The sequence below is a fragment of the Nicotiana sylvestris genome, chromosome 9 (assembly GCF_000393655.2).
Source record: "Nicotiana sylvestris chromosome 9, ASM39365v2, whole genome shotgun sequence".
In the NCBI taxonomy this organism is placed as follows: domain Eukaryota; kingdom Viridiplantae; phylum Streptophyta; class Magnoliopsida; order Solanales; family Solanaceae; genus Nicotiana; species Nicotiana sylvestris.
This window is the reverse complement of record NC_091065.1, coordinates 20,316,860-20,336,537: the sequence shown is the minus strand read 5'-3', so window position 1 is coordinate 20,336,537 and position 19,678 is coordinate 20,316,860. Positions and strand designations below refer to the sequence as shown.

Genomic DNA, 19,678 nt, shown 5'->3' with positions numbered 1-19,678 from the left:
TTTGGCAAGGTGCTGCCACCCTTGGCAGGCACCAACTCACAAAAATAGCTGACACTTGCATGAATCTGCCCTATAAAAGCCCCTGGCTAAGGCATTCCATGCTGCCACTCGTTTGGCAAGGCAATGACACATATTTTGCCATGCTCAAGCCTTGACATAGACAACCTTATGCCTACATCTTTGCTAATTTCCCTCCTTAGGTACTTAGCCCGTTTTTGGGGTTGCTAACACACATTTATATAGTGTAGTCAGCCCAAAATTGTTTCCTATTTTCAGTTGACATCCCCCAACTGATAAGACATGATCCCCATGATCAAAACGTGCATGTCATGCCTAGAACATGCCTAAAACGTGCATAGACTTAGCCTATAATCAGCAACTCTTGGACAAAGGCAGCTGTAACCGCCCAACTACATGGCATGTGCACAACACACTTGAAAACCACTCCATGTGCGTTGCATGTGCGCGTTTCTTAGCCAACTGCTTCACGCCCAAGGCTGGCTTTGCGCCCAGCCTTGGCCTTTGACACTGCTCCCGCTCAATGCCATCGCCACAGCTCGTCGCCCATGACTTAGCCTCACGTACGTCCGCTGCCACAATCGCTTGGTCATGTCAAGTCGCTTCTACTTGATCAAGTCTGCCCTTTTGCCAATGCCATCTGATTTTCAGCATTAAGTCACCAAGCCATGATGCGATTCCCTTTGCTAAGTCGTTTGCCCACAAGTTCCTTAGGTGCCAGCCCGCTCACCTAAGTCATGGCAACATCATATTGCTAATGCCACTGCCTTGGCACTAAGCTGCCCCATTTTAGCGCCGAGGTATTTCCCGTTTTGCCTTGTCAAGCTTCCGTTCAGCCCGCCTAGTTCCGTCAAGGTCTTGGACTTTGCTTGCACGCAGCCCACTCATGTTTTGGTGTAGTCCGTCACACCGTAGCCCTCAAATCGAAGTGTAGTCTGTCACACTTGCCCTTGCAACAGTATGTTGCCATCGACAACACCCGCATTGTCTTGCATGTTGATTTCCCCGCACATAGGCCAATGACAAGGCCATCATGCCAAATCCTCGCCACTGCCGTGCCGCTTGCCGATCAGCTTTGTTAAGGGTCTAACAAACCACCCCAACTAGTTGAATTCGACGCCCTCGTCGAATAAATCCCAACACATGCTCGCCATTTGCAAAGACATCACAAGTTCAGCACCCGTTTGAGAATTACGTTGTCCTTGCCCTCAAGTGCAACGTTTTTTTTCTCCCGTGGTCCAATAACTTCTTTTTTTCTTTTTTCGTTTTCCTTCTTTCTTCCAGGTAATTTCAATTTCTTTGGTGATTTTAACAGAAAAACTATATGATATAGATGCAGGTTGCACCCCAATGCCAAGAGATCAGTTCAAATTGCATTTGTTTACCCTAATATTACAATATAAATAGTCACTTCCTTCATTTTCAATTATTTCAATGACAAATTATAAGCAAATGAAAAAGGAGTCAAGCTTGATGCTCTTTAAAGCTATAGCTTAAAGTTTTATTGACAATAATCTTTGATGGAATCTGGGCAGGGTCGGAGAGAGAGTATAAGTTACGGGTTCGAATGAAACCACTAGCTTTTGCTTAGACCTTATATATATATATTAGGAAATCCATTAAATATGTGTAAATATTCAATTGTAAACCCAGTATAACGAGCTATGGGTTCGACAACAAGTTTAGAAGCCATAAACTTCAAATTCTGGCTCCGCCTCCAAATGTGGGCCAACATTCCCCCCGCTGAGGATATCATGTAGACTTCTTTTTCTTTTAATCTGCACATTAGCTAAAAAACAAAATATACGAGCAACAAAATCAAGCCTTCAAATATCTGTTATAAGAAGCATTCGCTACAAAGCTCATAACTCAAGAAGAAGATAAATAAATGAAAGAACGTATCCCATTTTCCAGAACAGAAGGGAATAGACCGCAAACTTGTCCATATAAGACATGACATAATAATATTTACATTTATTCATTTTCAAGAATATACATGCCAATCCTTAGAGCAAAACACAGCCTATAGCAACCTAACACGTATTACACTGAATAAAATTAGACAATTGATATAGCCGGCAGCTTCTTCATGTTGATCTCGAAGTAGTGACTTCTGTGCTCGCCAATCCCCAAGAACAAAGGATTATTTAACAACAGTATGATATTACGCTCTGAATAACATTATAATGACTGACCTAATAGGTATTTAACAACAGTTTGCGGTCAAGACTGAATATAATGACTAACCTAATAGGTACACAAATATTACGCTCTGAATAACATTACACTCCGTGATATTAACGGACATGCTTCTTCATCCTGATCTCAAAGAAGTAGAGACTTCTGCACTTAGCAATCCCAAGAACTAATGAATATTCAACAACAATAGGATATAGCATGTCAAGACCGAGTATAATGACTAACCAACTTGTTAAGATGGTCTCCTGATTCAATAGGATCCAGCTCAATCTGGGCACGAAGCTCCAGATAAGCCTCTGACGTTATCCACCTCTTTACAGGAATTGTTTGTTGGCATCTATTTATCCTTTGAAGGTAAGAAATAACGAGTAATACCTAAATCCCTTTTCACTGTATTAGATCGCTTCTGAGGCCTGAGCCATGCATGTACCTCTTCTTGAATTTGTTTTGGTAACTCCTTCAAGACATCCTGGTCAATCTCATCAATGTCGTAACTCCAGGCAGGTCTTTTAAACTGGCTGCAAAGACGTGCATCGACACTGGACTCACCCCTTGTAAGTGAATTTTCTTGAGGTTGTTCACCATGAGGGCCTGCGCAATACAAATAAATACAAAATAAGGAAGAAACCCAATACTCCCTGCTCTAAATTTATGACATCCTTCTTCTATTTTAGGATGTCGCAAAATATTTAATAACATTTCACAAATAATTCTGTCTTATATTTGCTCCCTTTCATCTTACATGATGGTATTTAACTGGACATGAATTTTAAGACATTAGGTTGAGTTATATATTATTATTTGTGATGATGAAAGAAAAATATCAAAGCAATTGGTTGAAAAGTTAGTTTGATACATAGGCATCACATCAAAGTTGAAGGTTAAATAATTTAAATATATGAATTCTTGAAAAAATGTGAATATATATATATATGGAACAATGTGAAAGATTTTTAACGTCAAAAAATGAAAATGTCATGTAACAGAGAGAGTGCAACTTTTAATTCATATAATTGTTCAGTTTAAATTTTGATGTGATATGCTCATTTTAATCTAATTATCCAACTATTACTTTAATATTTCCCTTTACCACCAAGTCAAATTAATATCTCAAACACCACCAAAGGATGTGGTGCAGCGGATGGGGCTGCTCTTCCCTTAACCAGAGGTCTCAAATTCGAGCCCTGGGTATGGAAAAATCCTTGGTAGGGAGCGCTTCTCCCCGAATGGGGCCCTACGCGGCGCAAATCCGGATATAGTCGGGCTTCAATGCGGGTACCGGACACCAGGTGGGAAACCAAAAAAAAAAAAAATTAATATCTCAAACACTATGTTCAATCAACCACGATCATGTAAAAAATGAGACGAGAGAGTAAAAAATGGAAAGTTAATGGAAAAAAAATACATTGGCTGGTGAATCTGTTACCTGACAAGGAGGATGATTCGCTAAGATTAGTAGTGCTAGCATGTTCTATCTGTATGAGAGAGCCAGAGTTTTGACTTTGAAAATATCGCGAGATTGTTTGCATTCCCTGATATAACAATAGCAAAAAGAAGCTAAAAACAGTTTTCTGAAGCAATCAAAATAAAGATACTTTCAGTATTGGTATATTGGACATTTACTCCAAGACAAGTTTAAGGCATCCAATCCAAAAATGGAATGTCACAATCTGAAAGGGATATAGGTGAAACTCATACAAATGATTCAGTGCTCTGATCATTGATGCCTGTTCCAGTGCAGAAAAGATGTGCAAATACTTTACATGGTCTGTTTTTATATGTGAAGCATAACATTGCAACACGCAGAAGGAGAGGAAAGATCTCTTTGATAATCTTTTTTTATGAGGATAGATCTCTTTGATAAATGATGTGATGCTTAAAATTTTTATTTGACCTCTTATGTTTAGATTATAGAAATATGATCTCAAACCAACCAACAGAGATCTATCAGCCTCAACATAGTAAATCTTTTACATGTTGTTAGGAGGTTGCATAATGATTTCTTTCTTTACTGCAATACATATATTGTTGAAGGTATAAATAATTAAAAAATCTAAATCTAATTACTCAAGTGATGAGCTTTACTACAACATACTACGCAAAATATAAATACTTAAACAAGAAGAAAGATGAAGAAAGGAAACCTAAATCTGACTGCTCAAACAATCTGTCAGAAACCTAAATCTGACTGCTCAAACAATCTGTCATCTTAAAGTCAAGCAACAACAACAACAACAACAGGCTCATTAATTTCTCACAAGTGGGGTCTGGGGAGGGTAGGATGTGTGCAGCCTTACCCCTACCCTAGAAGAGCAGAGACGCTATTTCCGATAGACCCCCGGCGGGAGAACAGATGAAAAAAAGTAATGGCAACAAGTAGGAATAACAACAAGATAGAAAAGAACGAAGCCAAGAAAGCAGTTAAACTCTAGGTAGTAATAGTAATCTATGAATAAAAGGATGTCACACTAACACTAATGCTAGTGACACTGAGTAAGACAGAGAAACACTCGACTACTTACTAGCCTTCTACCCTAATCTTCGACCTCCAAAAACCCTCCTATCTAGGCCATGTCCTCAGTCAGCTCCAGCTGCGCCATATCCCGTCTAATAACCTCCCCAAGACTTCTTAGGCCTACCTCTACCACTCCTAATACTTACTGAGGCTAATCTCTCGCACCTTCTGACTGGGGCTTCTATACTTCTCCACTTAACATGCCCGAACCATCTCAACCTCACCTCCTGCATCATATCCTCCACAGGGGCCACTCCCACCTTATCCCAAATAACTTCATTCCTAATCTTATCCAACCTGGTATGCCCACATATCATTCCTAATCTTAACATCCTCATCTCAGCTACTTTTATCTTCTGGACATGAGGGTTCTTGACAGGCCAACACTCTGCTCCATACAGCATAGTCGGTCTAACTACAACCTTGTAGAACTTGCCTTTAAGTCTAAGCAGCACATTCTTATCACACAAGGAATAGCAAAATGCACAGTTCTTAAGGAAAGTACGAGAGCAATCATATTGAAAAGGACAAGAATGGGGAAGAAAGAAAAGCCTGCGCATTTTAGGAAAGCTAAATGTGTAAGGAGAAACATGAGAACACAGTCAATACACAGTTGTAATCCATGAAATAAGTAACTTTCTATTTTCTTATATCAAGCAATGAAATAATAGAATGGAGTTTGAAACCTTTTCTTTATTGGACTTCCTCTTCCCTTCCTCCGACTCAAAAGTATCTCTACTCTTTTCAGTAAGGGAGACCCCACTTGATTCAGTCTGATCTTTCTCCCATCTCGGATACTCTTTCTCCCATTTCGGATACACTTCAGCATCTAAAGGATAATAAAAGTCCAATTAAAACAAAAATAGGGAAGAAGCAAAAGATAATAAGGAAATATTGACCAAATTTTTAGCTATTAGAACCAATAGGAAGAAATACCTGGTGAAGAACATATCAAAGTCTCTTTATCTGGTAGCTGTTCAGGTGATAAAAGAAAGCCCTGCTCAAAAAGACCCTAGATTATAAAGGTTTTATACCGTAGAGGATAATCAAAATGGAAATACAGAAAGCAGGAATCTCACTGAAAGTCTAAAGAACAGGTCCATCAAATAATTTATAGCACAAAATAAGTCATAGTACTGAAATTGTTATAACTGATATCCCAACTCAATTAAGCGGGCTTCTGAGATTGCAATCAGTGTATATGGTTTGCTCCTCTTTCTTTATTTACCGGTAACACTTACGTCTCATCTTTTGTCTTCCCCCCTTCGGAAAAGGCTAGAGGAGTTTAAGATAACAAAAAGGGAAGACGTATCAACTACAAAATAGAAAAAGAAAACTTTTCTTCTCTTTCTTTAAGACCGACCGAACAGACCTGAAAACGTAATGCTGATACCAAATATCCAAATATCAAGCTACAAGCATAAAAGATTCCTGTAACCTATGAAAGTAGGAAGCTCAAGAATGTAGATTTGTGTAATGACGCGCACAAGATAGAACTGACCTGAACAAAAGATAGGAAGTTCAAGGATGTAGATTCGTACTAGTTAATTGTTTGCAGAGTAAAGAGACATTATTGCTTGAGGCCATTTTCATTATGAAAAAATGACTATGCAATTAGCCACATCACGACTTAGCCCAAGCTCACTGTCAAGTAGCCCAGGTGGCAACTCATATTAATTTTCACATTTATTTTTGTTATACTTGTGTTGCTATTTGTTGTAATTTTAATCATTTATTATTAAAAATGGTTCCTAAACTGGTAAAAGTGTGTAATAGATCTACTAAGGATAATGCTAGGGACGGGGGTCCTCGTTTGAAACAAATTCTAACCAGTCCGGGTTTAGGAGTTACATACAAAAACATATAATCCTGTTTTTCCAGGTTTTCCTAGAACAACTGTTAGAAATAATGTTTGCGATGAAGACTTGTTGAAATATTTGAAGAGAAGAAACTTTGGCCTTCCAGAAATAATTCAAGAAGACAACGATGCATGTAGTGAAATACTATCTGCCGGAGACAGTAGGGACACAGAAGAACAAGTGTTATCAATTTCAAGCGAAGAACCAATAGAAATTATTGAAAATCTCCGTAAATAGAAAAAAAATATGTAATTTTATTTTTATAAGTATTGAAATAAAAGTATTGAATTTTTTTAATCCATTAAAGCTTGTTTGTATTTAAATATAATTTTTTTAATTCTTAATTTAAAATACCCCTAAGTACCCCTAAAGTACCGGTACCGCACCCATAAGTACCGGTACCATTAGGACCGGTAAGGGTACTGGTAGCGTACCCAAAAAAATACCCTTAACCTTACCCTTAAATACCGTTAAGAAAAGTACTCTTAAGGAACCTTCCCCTTACCTTTACCCTCCCCGTACCCAAAGGCGGATCCAAGATTTAAACTCTATGGGTTCAACTTTTAAGATTTTTTACATTGAACCCATTATATTTTTAAAGTTATGGGTTCAAATCTATTATTTTTGTATATGAATTTTTACACATACATTTCTACTCCATGTCGAAAGTTATGGGTTCAATTGAACCCGTAACTACCACACTTACGTACCCTTAACCCTTAATGTCCCCGTACCCTCCCCTTAGACAGCCCTAGCAATAACTATAGCCAGTAGCCGCAGTAAGTTACTCTAATCACACAAAGTTAACAGGCAAACTAGCATATCCTCCCAAACAGCCTCCAGATAATCCTACTTCATTCGATGTACCACTTTGCCCACAACGTCTCAAAATACTGTAAAGAGTCAACAGTAGAAGGTTTTTGGGCCAGACCTAAATATTTTTACTGGTATATAGCGAAGCCAGTATCATATCTCTAAGTAAAGATGCCCACTTCCATCACCTGATAGTTCGCTATATAGGAGGGTTGAGTAGCCTTTAAGCTTTCAAGCCAGCAAGTGATTGTGCTTTGATTTTTCCCCTAATGCTGCTGTAATGCTTTTATGTACTCTTTTACTCAATTAACCAACATCTTTTTAAATCTAATATATTGAATTTTCTGCTGTCAGCGAGGATTTATATAGCCTTATATAGCCTTTTAACTCCGATTCATTAGGGACTGAGGCATAACAGTTGTAGTACATAGAATTTTCTGCTAAACCCAAACACGGCTCAAAAGTATCATATTTGCATCTATATAAGTATTTCGCAAGTGCAAGTGATTGCAAACCGAGGAGAGGAGTAGACATAAGAGCAATCTCAACTGAGGTTGGTTTGCCTCATGATTCACTTTCCACCAAGCAAAAGCAGCCCCCGTGAAACATGCTTTACATTGTCTTGGACACTTCTATTGAACCTGTCTCTCAAAAGTTCGGGTAGGTTATGATCCAGGCACATATAGTGCAGAGAAAATCCAGGCACATATATTGCAGATAATTGCAGTCAAAGCAAATTATCAGTAAGACATTTAAGAGAAAGTGTAAAGAAAATACGTTTCACACATGCATCACTAAATTGATAAGGCGTTCCTACCCCTCCCCCCCCCCCCCAAACAAAATCCCCACTAGCTTTTTGAAATATACCATAATTAATATTCAAAATAATCTGGATTTTATCTGAATCATGACTTGTTAACATTATATTGTATGGATGATGTTCTTGTATTAGACCAATGCAGATTGAAACAAACAAGAACGACATCAAACCTTTTCTTTACACATCTCCTTGTCCTCTTCCTCTATGCAACGTTTAGTCTCTTTATCTTCCTCATGTCGTGCTAGTTGTTCTGTTGACTGCAAAGTTGGATGACCTCCACATCCTAGACAGTTCTCTGTAAATTCAATTCCAAAAGGTAAGACAATCAATTAACAAAAGAATGCCAAAAGACAAATACAGATGATAACTAGCATAGTGGCATACAACCTGAAGGGGACAAAAGTGGAGCATCTTGGATAAGCTTTTCGCTGGATAGTTTTACTTGAGGGTAAGTTTCCTCTTGGTTTTGAAAATAATTCATGATAGACCGTGTACCCTGCCAACAGAATTAATCAGGAGAATTTAATATCATGACACTAAGCATATGCTAGATGTAAAAATCAACGGGAGCACGAAGCATCCCGCATTCACGCAGGGTCCGGGGAAGGGCCGCACCCCAAGAGGTATGATGTAAGCAGCATAACCTAATGAAGCATTAGTGGTTCATTCCACGGCTCGAACCCGCGACCTATAAGTCACACGGAGACAACTTTACCGTTGCTCTAAGGCTCCCATTCAAGTAAAAAATCAACCAAGAAACAACAGGAAACCTTATACTCAAGTAAGATTTCCATAAAACATTTCAATTTCTTTTTTAATACGATTCACTTTCATGGGTCCAAGCTTCTTAATTGAACTGTCAAATAACTAGCCAGAAACATGCAGCAAAGAGCAAAGTTGGAGCTCTTCATTAGTAGCTCCACTCAGCTGCACTTGACCTACTTAAACTACCTTATTTAGCAACAGAGAAATTATGTTTTTCATCCTTTCCTCTTCAAATAACCTCAAATTAAGTAAACTCCTTTTGTCATTTGGACGTTTATTTAGGATTAAAATTCACCATAAACAGATCTCATGGCACTTCCTCTTGTTTATTTGATCCCTATAGACTTTAATCTGAGATTACCTTTTTGTTTATCTTTGCTTCCACACAACAAAATTTATAGGTAACTCGGCGAATACACGTAATATAGTTCACCTTAAAGGAACATCTAGCACAGAGGATATTACTCATTCAATGGATATTCATTTGTTCAAGGTTATGTTTTAATAACTGTGCAATTTCACACCATAGTTGCTTCAAGAACCTGAACATATTTCAAACTGAGAAATAATCAATGAAAATAGAACATAGGGTAAATCTGAAGAGGCTGCTTTGAGTTAGAGTAGAGTTTCATGTTCACTTGCCACAAAGTTAACCACCTTAATGTTACTAATATCCGTAAACCAGATTTGGGAAAAACTGCCTGAGGCATATACACCGCAACAGGAATTCTGTCAGCAGCGACAATGCTGCCATTATGCAGGGAAAGTCATTTGACCAAGTTCATTTATTAAAAAATTATTCCTTTCTGAAATAGAGACCTGTTAAGAACCTATGAGACAAGTAGCAAAAATGCGATCAACAACAAGCAAATTCAATTTGGATGGAGTCATGGAGTTCGGGATAATCAATTAGATAGCGAAAAGCATCACAAAATAAACTTTAATAAGAATTAAGCCATTTACTGATTATATCCAAACTGTAACCTGAAAGAAGCAATCACGAAAAGGAATTTATCATATCAAGTATTAATAGTAGTTGTGCAACCCCTTTCTCATATATCATTACAAAAACAACAACCCCAGTATAATCCCATAAGTGGGGTTTGGGGAAGGTAATGTGTACGCAGATCTTATCCCTACCTTGTGAAGATAGAGAGGTTTTCGGTAGACCCTCGGCTCAAGGAACAGCGAAAATAAAGCAACAAACAATTGCAACAACAAGGTAACAAGGTAATGGACTTTCTCATATCTCATTAAGAGAAACAAAAACCATCTTTATGAGCTTCCATTTGTTCGTTCGGTACTTCGGTTTACTCATCTCAGAGGTTTATGTTATTTCAGACAAGAATTTATTGCATGGAGATTTGGACATTGGATAAATATGAATGGAAAAGGATGAAAGAAGTACATATTGTTACTAGCAACTTAGAACTTACAGATGGTATGGCTACTATTTTACTGGCTGAAACAGAAAGACCAGTTATTCCCCACCCACAGTTTTTATTTCCTGAAGTCTTCACATTATACTGGCCAAGATATTCACGCAATCCTGCTTGAAACAGGCTGAGGGCATCTTCCTTAATCTTGGCAGTCTCATACCTTAGTGGACATGACTTTGATGGAAATTTCTTGAACGAATCTGCGTCATTTGACTGCGCATAGCACATATTCAAGTATGCAAGTTCAGGAAACTCTAAATTGCTAGGGAACTTGCAAATAGTCATGTCATCATGCTGGAGATATGACAAGAAAAGCCAACCTTGTGTGCTTGAGCATGTAGAGTAAGAGTATGTGCAATCCGCTTATTCTGTTCTAGATCAGACTGAAGACGTTCACTAAGTTCTTCGCAGAGTTCACTGAGCCACTTTTCAACCTAGAAACAAATCAATAAGGTAGAGTAGGTCCAATTACAATTGGTAGATGAAACATTTAGTAACTCAAAACAAAATTCCAATGTAAATGTACACAAAGTAAAAATCAGAACATCGTTGCTTCTATTTTTCCCTAAATCAGTTATTTCTAACTGATACGAGTAAGATAGATCAGTGATCATGCAGAAGATGGATGTTCAGTTTGGGAAAAACTTACAGAAGCAACAGTTTTGAGAGCTCGAGGTCCAGGGAATGTCTTTCCCGAACCATGACTGTTGGGAAGAAGGCGTTCCTTGACCTCTTCCCCACTAATGCCCCTAGCTGTATTCCATAACCAGGAACTGTACAAGTTAAGCACAACAAAGTCAGTAGGTCACAGAGGGGCTATCTGCTAAGACTAAAAATAAAAGTATTAAATCTCAAGAACCAAAGGTGTTGTCAGTGGACAACAAACTTAAGTTAATCAATTGTAAGGGAAAAATTTTAAGTTGATCAATCATAAACTAAATATTGAAAGGTCACGTTGGTGGAATATATCATTGAATACAAAATTGATTTAAAGTTAATTTTAGGTTATGCGAGCTTATTACTTGGCACTCTCTCCATCCAAGTCCATCCAAGAAGAATTGCAGGGTTCGAAGTACAGGCGTTAATCAACTTATCTAGTAAATTAGGCCATTCATTTCTTAATATTCTGGAAATAATTAAATATTTAATGAACTACATTAAAAAATCATTCATTTCTTAATATTCAGAAACTTTTCACATATTTAAAAAAGTACAGCAAAACCTAGGTAACCTGATTGTTATAGTTAAAAATGTTTTTAAGATGTTCTGAAAATTATATTCAAGGAAAAATAGTTTGATTCTCCAAATAATAATAGTGGCATTCACATTGGGATGGAGGGAGTGCCGTATAATTTCAACTTCAAATGCTTACCAAAAGCTAATTTTTTGTACAACAGGAAAACACCATAACGAAATACAGTTAATTTCATCAGCTGATTAACATACGAAATAATAGTTAATTGTCAATTGTTCATGTGCATTTGCATCTTTTCTTTTTCTTTTATTTAATATTTAATCTCAACCTTGTTCAACTTGTTAATGATAGAATCAATTTCTTTGACATGCCATCGGATTTTATTTAGATCTTTATGTATTACTCGAATCATTTTTTCTCATCTTATTAAACATGCCAAATATGTGTCACTCAATAAATTCTAATTTCGAGCGGTTGAATTAGGTTATCGAGAAATGAAATTTTTAGAATGATTTTCAATCAACTTCACTAGTGTCTATCAAGGTATAAAAAGAACCTTATTGAAAAAACAAGAAACTTTTAGGATAAAACATAATTGACCAATCTGATTACAAAATTGCAAGCAAGTGTTCTACTCTGTCTATGCACATCAAACAATTTTATAAAAACAGTATAAAAAAAATTATAAAACTGAAGTACGCATATATATATATATATATATATATATATATATATATCAGCTCAGAAGCAGAACACAAGAAGAAGCAACAGAAAAAATGATGATTTTAATTGGGAAAAGGCAAAATCAAGGTTATCAGTACACTGGCGTTTCACAAGACCAGTTTTCCTGTTTATATTACTTCCATTAGAAGAGATAAAAAAGCATTCTAAGAGGGTGTTTGGGCAAATCTTAAAAGCTCATACTGCTTAAAAAACTAGTTGACCAACTTTTTAGCTAACCCAAACGCCCCTATAAGACTAGATATGGATAAATCCACCTAAATTAGAAGTATGGAATAATTACTAAACTGTAGTGAGTTCAGATATCTTGAGACAGTTTGGTCATCAAATTCCTTATTTTCATTCTTTATTTTAATTCACATTTTTAACTCAACTAGTGGTCTTCTTCTTGCCTTTAAAAAAGGAATCAGCCCCAACATGGGCAATGATAGATAGACCAAAAATTTACGAAAACTAACACATCTGAGACTGCGAGTAGATTATCACCCAGTATTTAATCCATAATACTCTTGTAGCTTCTCTTCTGAAAACTGGAGCAGATCCCCAACAGTGTTCACACCTAAGTCAATTTGCAAAGAAGTTCCAAGTTTTCCTCCAAGCTGTTTCCTGCGAACAAATTGTATACCAAGCCATGTTTAAAAAAAGTATTTAGAAGAATAAACAAGCCAATATATATCATTTACATTATGGAAACCATGTGCGACACTGTAGAGCAGTCAATGGAAAAGACCGAAATATGAAAAGAAAAGAATTCAACCTCAATAAAAGTAAGACATAATTAAGCAGCTAGCATACTATTAACTATTCAAAAGATGGTAATAAGGTGTCAAGAGAGGATTTCTGTGCAAACCCCTACATTTTCTTTATAGGCAAAGTTTCGAGTAATTTGCTGATGGATGAGAAAGGCACCAAAGTTTGCTGAGCAGGTTTATTCATTCCACTTGCTAGTTTGGCCAGCATCTGCTCACAATTTCATACTCAAGTTACTAAAAACCTTCTTCCAAGATAAATCATCAAATATAAATTGATGCATTTTTCATTTAAACAGAGAACTATATCCACCTTATTATTGTTACAAAATATTAAATATTTCCACCTTATTATGAGCAATGCCTGCAGAACAAGTGAATTCAGTCTCTTCTAATACTTGCAGCCTAAGTTCTGCAACAATAAGCGCTCCACAGGCTAACAACTTATCACGGCGACTAGCGTCACTTCTGGTGAGCCAATGTCTGACATTCTCTCTGGGATTGGTACCAACCTGTGCAGGAACTAAGTCAGCAGATATCAGCAGAACATGAGGGATATGGATAAAATATAAAAATATAAGTAAAACAGAAAAAAAGCAAAAACGTATAAGAAAGGCCAATACGAAAAAATTTGCAACATTATTTTGCAGAAGTCACATCATATTATGCAGGCCTGCCATATGTATTTTCTTATCCCCAGTACTATCATTTCAAAACATAATAGAGTTTACTTTCTGTTCTAGCATTTCATTACTTGAAATGAGAAAATAGGCCTTGATTGATCAATGAAATGCTCTGCTGATTTGTCGGAGCCTGAAACAACCTTCTAGACGAAATCCAACCTCAATACCCTAAACTAATGTTGCTCTTCCATGCTATTAAACTAATGTTGCTCTTGAATGCCATTACTCGATCGCACTAAAGTTTCTTGCAGTTAGGAGGAAAAACAAACAAAAAAAGCTGCTGCTTTAAGTGACATCTACTACCTCAAGACCCAAAACATGTGATTTCACTGCTTCTTCACTGATTGTTTCCAGGCACTCAGGAGGATTATCTGCCAACATTGCTTCAGCAGCTATAGTGAGATCCAAATACACTTCATCAATTGAAGCACGCTCACATCGGCCTCTTCTTGAAAGTATGGTGACAACCTGCAGTTATGTAATGGTATGATTATCAGCACACGTTTTTCGTTCTTAAAGCACAAGGATAGCTTTCAGTATCAATGGACCTCTGAGCCTGCATTCCTGTAAGAATTTAGGTCAGCTTTACCACGGGCAACTGGGACTTGAACAAGATGAATCTCCGGACAAACTTGCTTTGCTTCATCACCTCGCATTGAGCTTAAACATGTAAATATTTCAGTGCTCAAACACTTCGATGAGTATCAGTAGTTCTCCAAGAATAACTATTTAACTACTCATACAGCCAACGCTACACACACTCACCGCTTCACCCCAAATTTACGAGCCTCATAACTGACAGCGATCAGCCCCCCACCTTGCCAAGAATTGTACTGTACAACAGCAGCGGGTTGACCTCTTAGACTTGGTTGCTTTCGCTGCTCCACTACACACAGTGTTACCAGTTAGCTAGACTATAGAGATGATATCATAGCATAACAAAATTGAAAAAAGCTAAAGATAAATACACAAGAAAAAGATGGTAACATCACTATTATTAATAAAATATGGTGACATCACTATCTGATGATCAATACAGAAAGAACACTGTTCAATACAGAGATATATCAGAATTCTAAATTAAATTCTCAATATGAAGATTGTACTGCTTACATACACCAATAAGCAGGCCATTATTTAGCCCTAATTGAAAATGCTGACCATGGGGTCTTTTCAACGCTTTCACATGTGAAAATTCAACTTTCTGTGTTGTAGCTTTTCATTAAAATTCCATAGATGATTCCAGTAAGAACAAAAAAGGAATGGAAATAATTGTTATTTTTTAAAAGGGAAATTAAGGGAATCTATTTACAGTGTCAAGTCTGCCTATGCCCTAATATCAGTACAAATTAATCAAATGTGATGAAAATCCCAAAATTTTCAGGTAAATGGGAAGAGAAAAATGAGAACCTTGAACATAGAAGCAATCCATGTCGACATGAGCAATAACTCTAGAATCCGATGACTCAGGCCTTGCCACCGGCATATTCTCTCACTCCCGTCAATCGTCTTTTCCTATTTTTCCCACCAATTCCTAGGCGGGTAACATTTGAACTTTTATACCCTAATATATAGGGGGAAAGTTTCAAATTTGACCATGAACTTTGAGAAATGATTCAATTTTACCTCTCTTAATAGTTCGGATCAAATCTACTTTTGTAGTTGCAAAAATAAACTGGATTTACCTAATGGACTAAATCTAGAAGCACATGAATGTCTTTTTTAATAAGGGAAAGGTTAAATTTGTCCTTAAACTATACAACAACAATAAACCAATATAATCTAACAAGTGGGGTCAGGCGATCTACGAAAGGTATTGAGTATGTAGCCTTACCCCTACCTTGTGCAGGTACAGAGGTTATTTTCGACATACCCTCGACTCAAAGCAAGCATACAAAATCATAATAGTATATAGAATAAATGCAGTAGTATAAAAGTTAGAAAAATAGTAACAAGAGCAAAATACTAGAAAAAACATAATACAAGTAACATCACGTAGTAATAGAATTCTAAGAATATAAAATACTAGACTAACGCTACTATTACTGGAACGAAAGGAAAAACGATCAACTACCTACTAGCCTTCTATCCTAATCTATGCCCTTCACATCCTTTTATCAAGGTCCATGTCCTCAGCAAGCTGAAGATGACTTATGTTCTGCCTAATCACCTCTCTCCAATACTTCTTCGGCCTACCCCTACCTCTCCTCAGGCCCGTCATCGTCAATCTCTCACACCTTCTCATTGGGACATCTGGACATCTCATATTCACATGTCCAAACTATCTCAACCTCATTTCTCGCATCTTGTCCACGACGTAGGCCACACTTAGCTCATCCGAATATCTTCATTCCTAACCATGTCTATCCTGGTATTCCCACACATCCATCTTAGCATCCTCATCTTCGCTACTTTCATCTTTTGAACACGATAGTTCTTGACTAGCTAACACATACCACACACAATATAGTCGGTCTAACTATCACACTTTGCGGGACTTACCTTTAACTCTTGTGTCACAACCCAGCCTTGGGCAGCGATGAATAACTGAAACTAAGTGTTGATCATCACTAAACCTGTTGATAATCTATTAATCATGAATATAAACTGAACAAGAATAAGCATAGATGATAAGGACTATACAATCTAAAAGGCCGACAAGGCTAACACAAGCTGACATATAAAAATATATTAACTGCACAGGTGCATATCTACAGGTCTCTAGGAGTGTTGAACTGAACAAGTACTGGACGGGACATGGGCCTGCCATACCCAAACTAGCTGACTGTATACATACCAAAAGATAAGTAACTCAGGGAATAAATGGAGTGACTCCAACATATGGTGAATGGCCTACTGATGTGGCTCAAGCCCCGATTTATCTGTACCTGTGTGGCATAAAACGCAGCACCCCAGAAAGGACGTGAGTACGATATGTACAAAATATATAGGGTGGAAAGCATATGTAAATCATACTAAAGTATGACTATAAGATGGAAATTTGAATATAAACTGAAAGCTAAACAAGAGTCTAAACTAACAATTGATTTGGAACTGAACCGAAGTTTAAGCTGAAACTGTGTTGAAATTAAACTACTATCTGAACTAGTACTTGTCTGGCGTTTTGGGCTATATCCCCCCCCCCAATTGTCACGACCCTAATTTCCCACATTAGGATGTCATGATGGCACCTAGTCTTTAAGACTAGGTAAGTCTAACACATCTTGATTTAATAATATAATTGAACTATTTAATCATTTATCATAAACCATTCAATGACATACATAGCCCCAAGCGGCCAATAGTCATATATTTCCAAAACTGATAGTACGGAGTCATAAGCATTACTAAAACATACTCGAATTTCTAAAGACAATAGTGTTTTGAATTACAATTTAACAGTAGCATAATGAAGTAAGATAATGACTCCGAGGTATGTGAACGTCAAACAGGTATACTTTGAAATCTCCCGCCATATAGACTCAACTCTCAACAACACAATTAGAATACCTAGATCTGCACAAAAATGTGCAAAAGCATAGTATGAGTACACCACAACGATACACAGTAAATATCAAGCCTAACCTCGGTAGAGTAGTGACGAGGCCAGGTCAAAACACTTACTAGACATAGAAACATGTTCCAGATATATATATATAAGCTAACAATGGAAAGAACATCAATGTGAGACCAACGGTGGAAAAATTATTGATTTACAACCAACAATGAAGTAATAGAATCATAAATGACAGCAAGTAGTAAACGAGTAATAAAGAAACAACATAATTAGAACACTGATGAGATGTAAATGAACTCTATGACAACTCAAATAATCAAATCGCTCCCAATGCATGGACTTACAACAAGAATTACCCTGAGCCACTATACCTCATAAACCACAAGTCATGAACCACAATTTCCAAATCTTACACATATGGCATCTCGTGCCCACAATAACAATCACCTTCGAACGGTAAAGCCAACGTGCTACCACGTACTTTGCAACTGTGATAAATATTAATTTAGATGAATGAAAGATATATTTAGACACCATAAAACATAATAACAATCTTGAATAAGGTAAGGTGTCAAATAAAATAATGAGTTTATTTTAGAAATCAAATAAAGTAAAATAATATACCAGTTATATGAAATAGAGTATAAGATGGGTTTAGTTTAGAATTCAATAAAATTGAGTAAAAGTGCCATTTTTAAACAAAGAAAAACATAAGTTAACTTAACGAATTAAACATAAAATTTGTTAAAGAAAAACATGATAACAATTTTAAGTAAGGGAAACATCTAACAGGATGATGAGCATAATTTGAAAACCTAATTATAGTGAAAGTGCGATAACCATTTAGAATAATAATGTACCGAGTGAGATAACGCGTTCTGTCTTAAGAGGCACATAGAATAAAACATGTTAATAATTCTTTTATTTAAACTATTATGTTACCATAACTCAACAACATGTGATATAGTGACTCCACGCAATTAAATTCACATTGACAATCAATTCACCAAGTTATAATAGAGGCACATATTGACATGTTAAAGTAATACAATAAATCACGTCGAATGCATGACTCACACAAGAAACCACGATCATTCCAACTCCAATATAACAACGAATAACCAAACACAATTAAAATATGGATGACTGATTGAAGGAGAACAATGACCGGTCAAAGCAAGAAGTTGTTCCAACATAGAATGTACAATGAAAATCACAACCGAAGTACCGCCTCGTATTCACATTTCACAATTTCAATCACAATCTTTCCTTATATCACTGCGTGAGCCTTACATTTAGTTTTGAAAATTATTTTTTTCCGAAATAGCTACACGTTTTTTATCCTGCCTTATCTCACCGCGTGACTTCAAGTAGTTCCCCTGCTAGTAACATGCGTATCAAGCCCACCTTATCTTCGAATGCATATCAACCTCTAGCCTTATATCATTGCATGCATATCAATGGCACAACATAATCACAACTCGCACCACAAGTGTCCATGTGCCACAACTTACCACAAAGTCAACAATACCAATATTTCCACAACAAATAGCCCATGGCTCAACCTCAATGTGTACAAGAATTTCTACAATATCAAATGAATGAGAATGCTCAACAAGTAAAGGTATCTCAACAATTAACAACTTTGCCTCATTGTGATAAAGTCTATTACAACTTCAACACCAATAACTCAACAAGATGATATTCCATGAAATAACAGCTTTAACTAAAAGTGATTTAACAATTAAGAGGTAACAAGACAATAAGGAAGGATATAACTTCAACTAAAACATATAAGAGAAAAATAACAAGTAAGAGATAGAACAAGTGTTAATAACAACAAATAGAGCATGTAAAAGTAGATTAACAATGAGAGATATAATATGTTATGACAATTCAATTAAAGGCATGGAAAGAGTCTAGATAATTTGAACCAGTCAAATACCACATATAGCCTGTGTACTCACTCATCACCTTGCGTACACAGCTTTCAAATAACATAAATAGCACAATCAACCCAAATCCTAAGGGGTAGTTTCCCCTACACAAAAATAGGCAAATACTTACCTCAACTAGGCCAACTCAATCCTCCAAAATATCCTTTCCCCTAAAATTCGCCTCCACACGGTTCAAATGTAAAAAAAAAATGAATTAATAACATCAAATAATGCAAGAAAAACTAATTACAATAAATAAAGCTATGATCTTTACATTTTCTCCAAAAAGTCAACAAAAGTCAGCGCTGAGCCCACTTTGGATTCCGAATCCAAGCTTACCCAAGTGAAGCCCGAACTAATACAAGCTCACATATGAAAATCGACTCAATCGGAGTCCGATAGCTCAACAAATTTGCCAAAACATCGCT

At 36.7% G+C, this 19,678-nt stretch overlaps 1 protein-coding gene across 2 annotated transcripts; it reads right to left on the bottom strand.

Moving 5' to 3' along the window:
• Positions 1-1,833: 1,833 nt before the first annotated feature.
• On the bottom strand, positions 1,834-15,466 carry LOC104230441 (DNA polymerase eta). 2 transcript variants are annotated; one of them, XM_009783288.2, is made up of 16 exons: positions 15,207-15,465; positions 14,562-14,682; positions 14,345-14,456; positions 14,100-14,264; positions 13,461-13,625; positions 13,221-13,324; positions 12,851-12,970; positions 11,078-11,201; positions 10,749-10,862; positions 10,426-10,641; positions 8,612-8,720; positions 8,395-8,519; positions 5,669-5,729; positions 5,419-5,561; positions 3,644-3,749; positions 1,834-2,808 (listed from the first exon to the last, which is right to left on the bottom strand). In XM_009783288.2, the coding sequence occupies exons 1-16, from the start codon at positions 15,280-15,282 to the stop codon at positions 2,555-2,557; spliced, it is 2,115 nt and encodes a 704-aa protein (XP_009781590.1). In that variant the 5' UTR covers positions 15,283-15,465; the 3' UTR covers positions 1,834-2,554. The 2 variants fall into 2 exon arrangements, with proteins under 2 accessions (XP_009781590.1, XP_009781660.1); XM_009783358.2 differs by lacking the exon at positions 10,426-10,641 and having other exon boundaries at positions 15,207-15,466.
• Positions 15,467-19,678: the final 4,212 nt, after the last annotated feature.

Coding starts and splice junctions, on each gene's coding strand:
- LOC104230441 (XM_009783288.2), bottom strand. CDS start 15,282: ATGCCGGTGGCAAGGCCTGAGTCATCGGATTCTAGAGTTATTGCTCAT. Junction 8,721..10,425: donor AAATAGTAGCCATACCATCT/GTAAGTTCTAAG, acceptor TTCTGTTGGCAG/GGTACACGGTCTATCATGAA. Junction 8,520..8,611: donor TCCACTTTTGTCCCCTTCAG/GTTGTATGCCAC, acceptor TTGAATTTACAG/AGAACTGTCTAGGATGTGGA.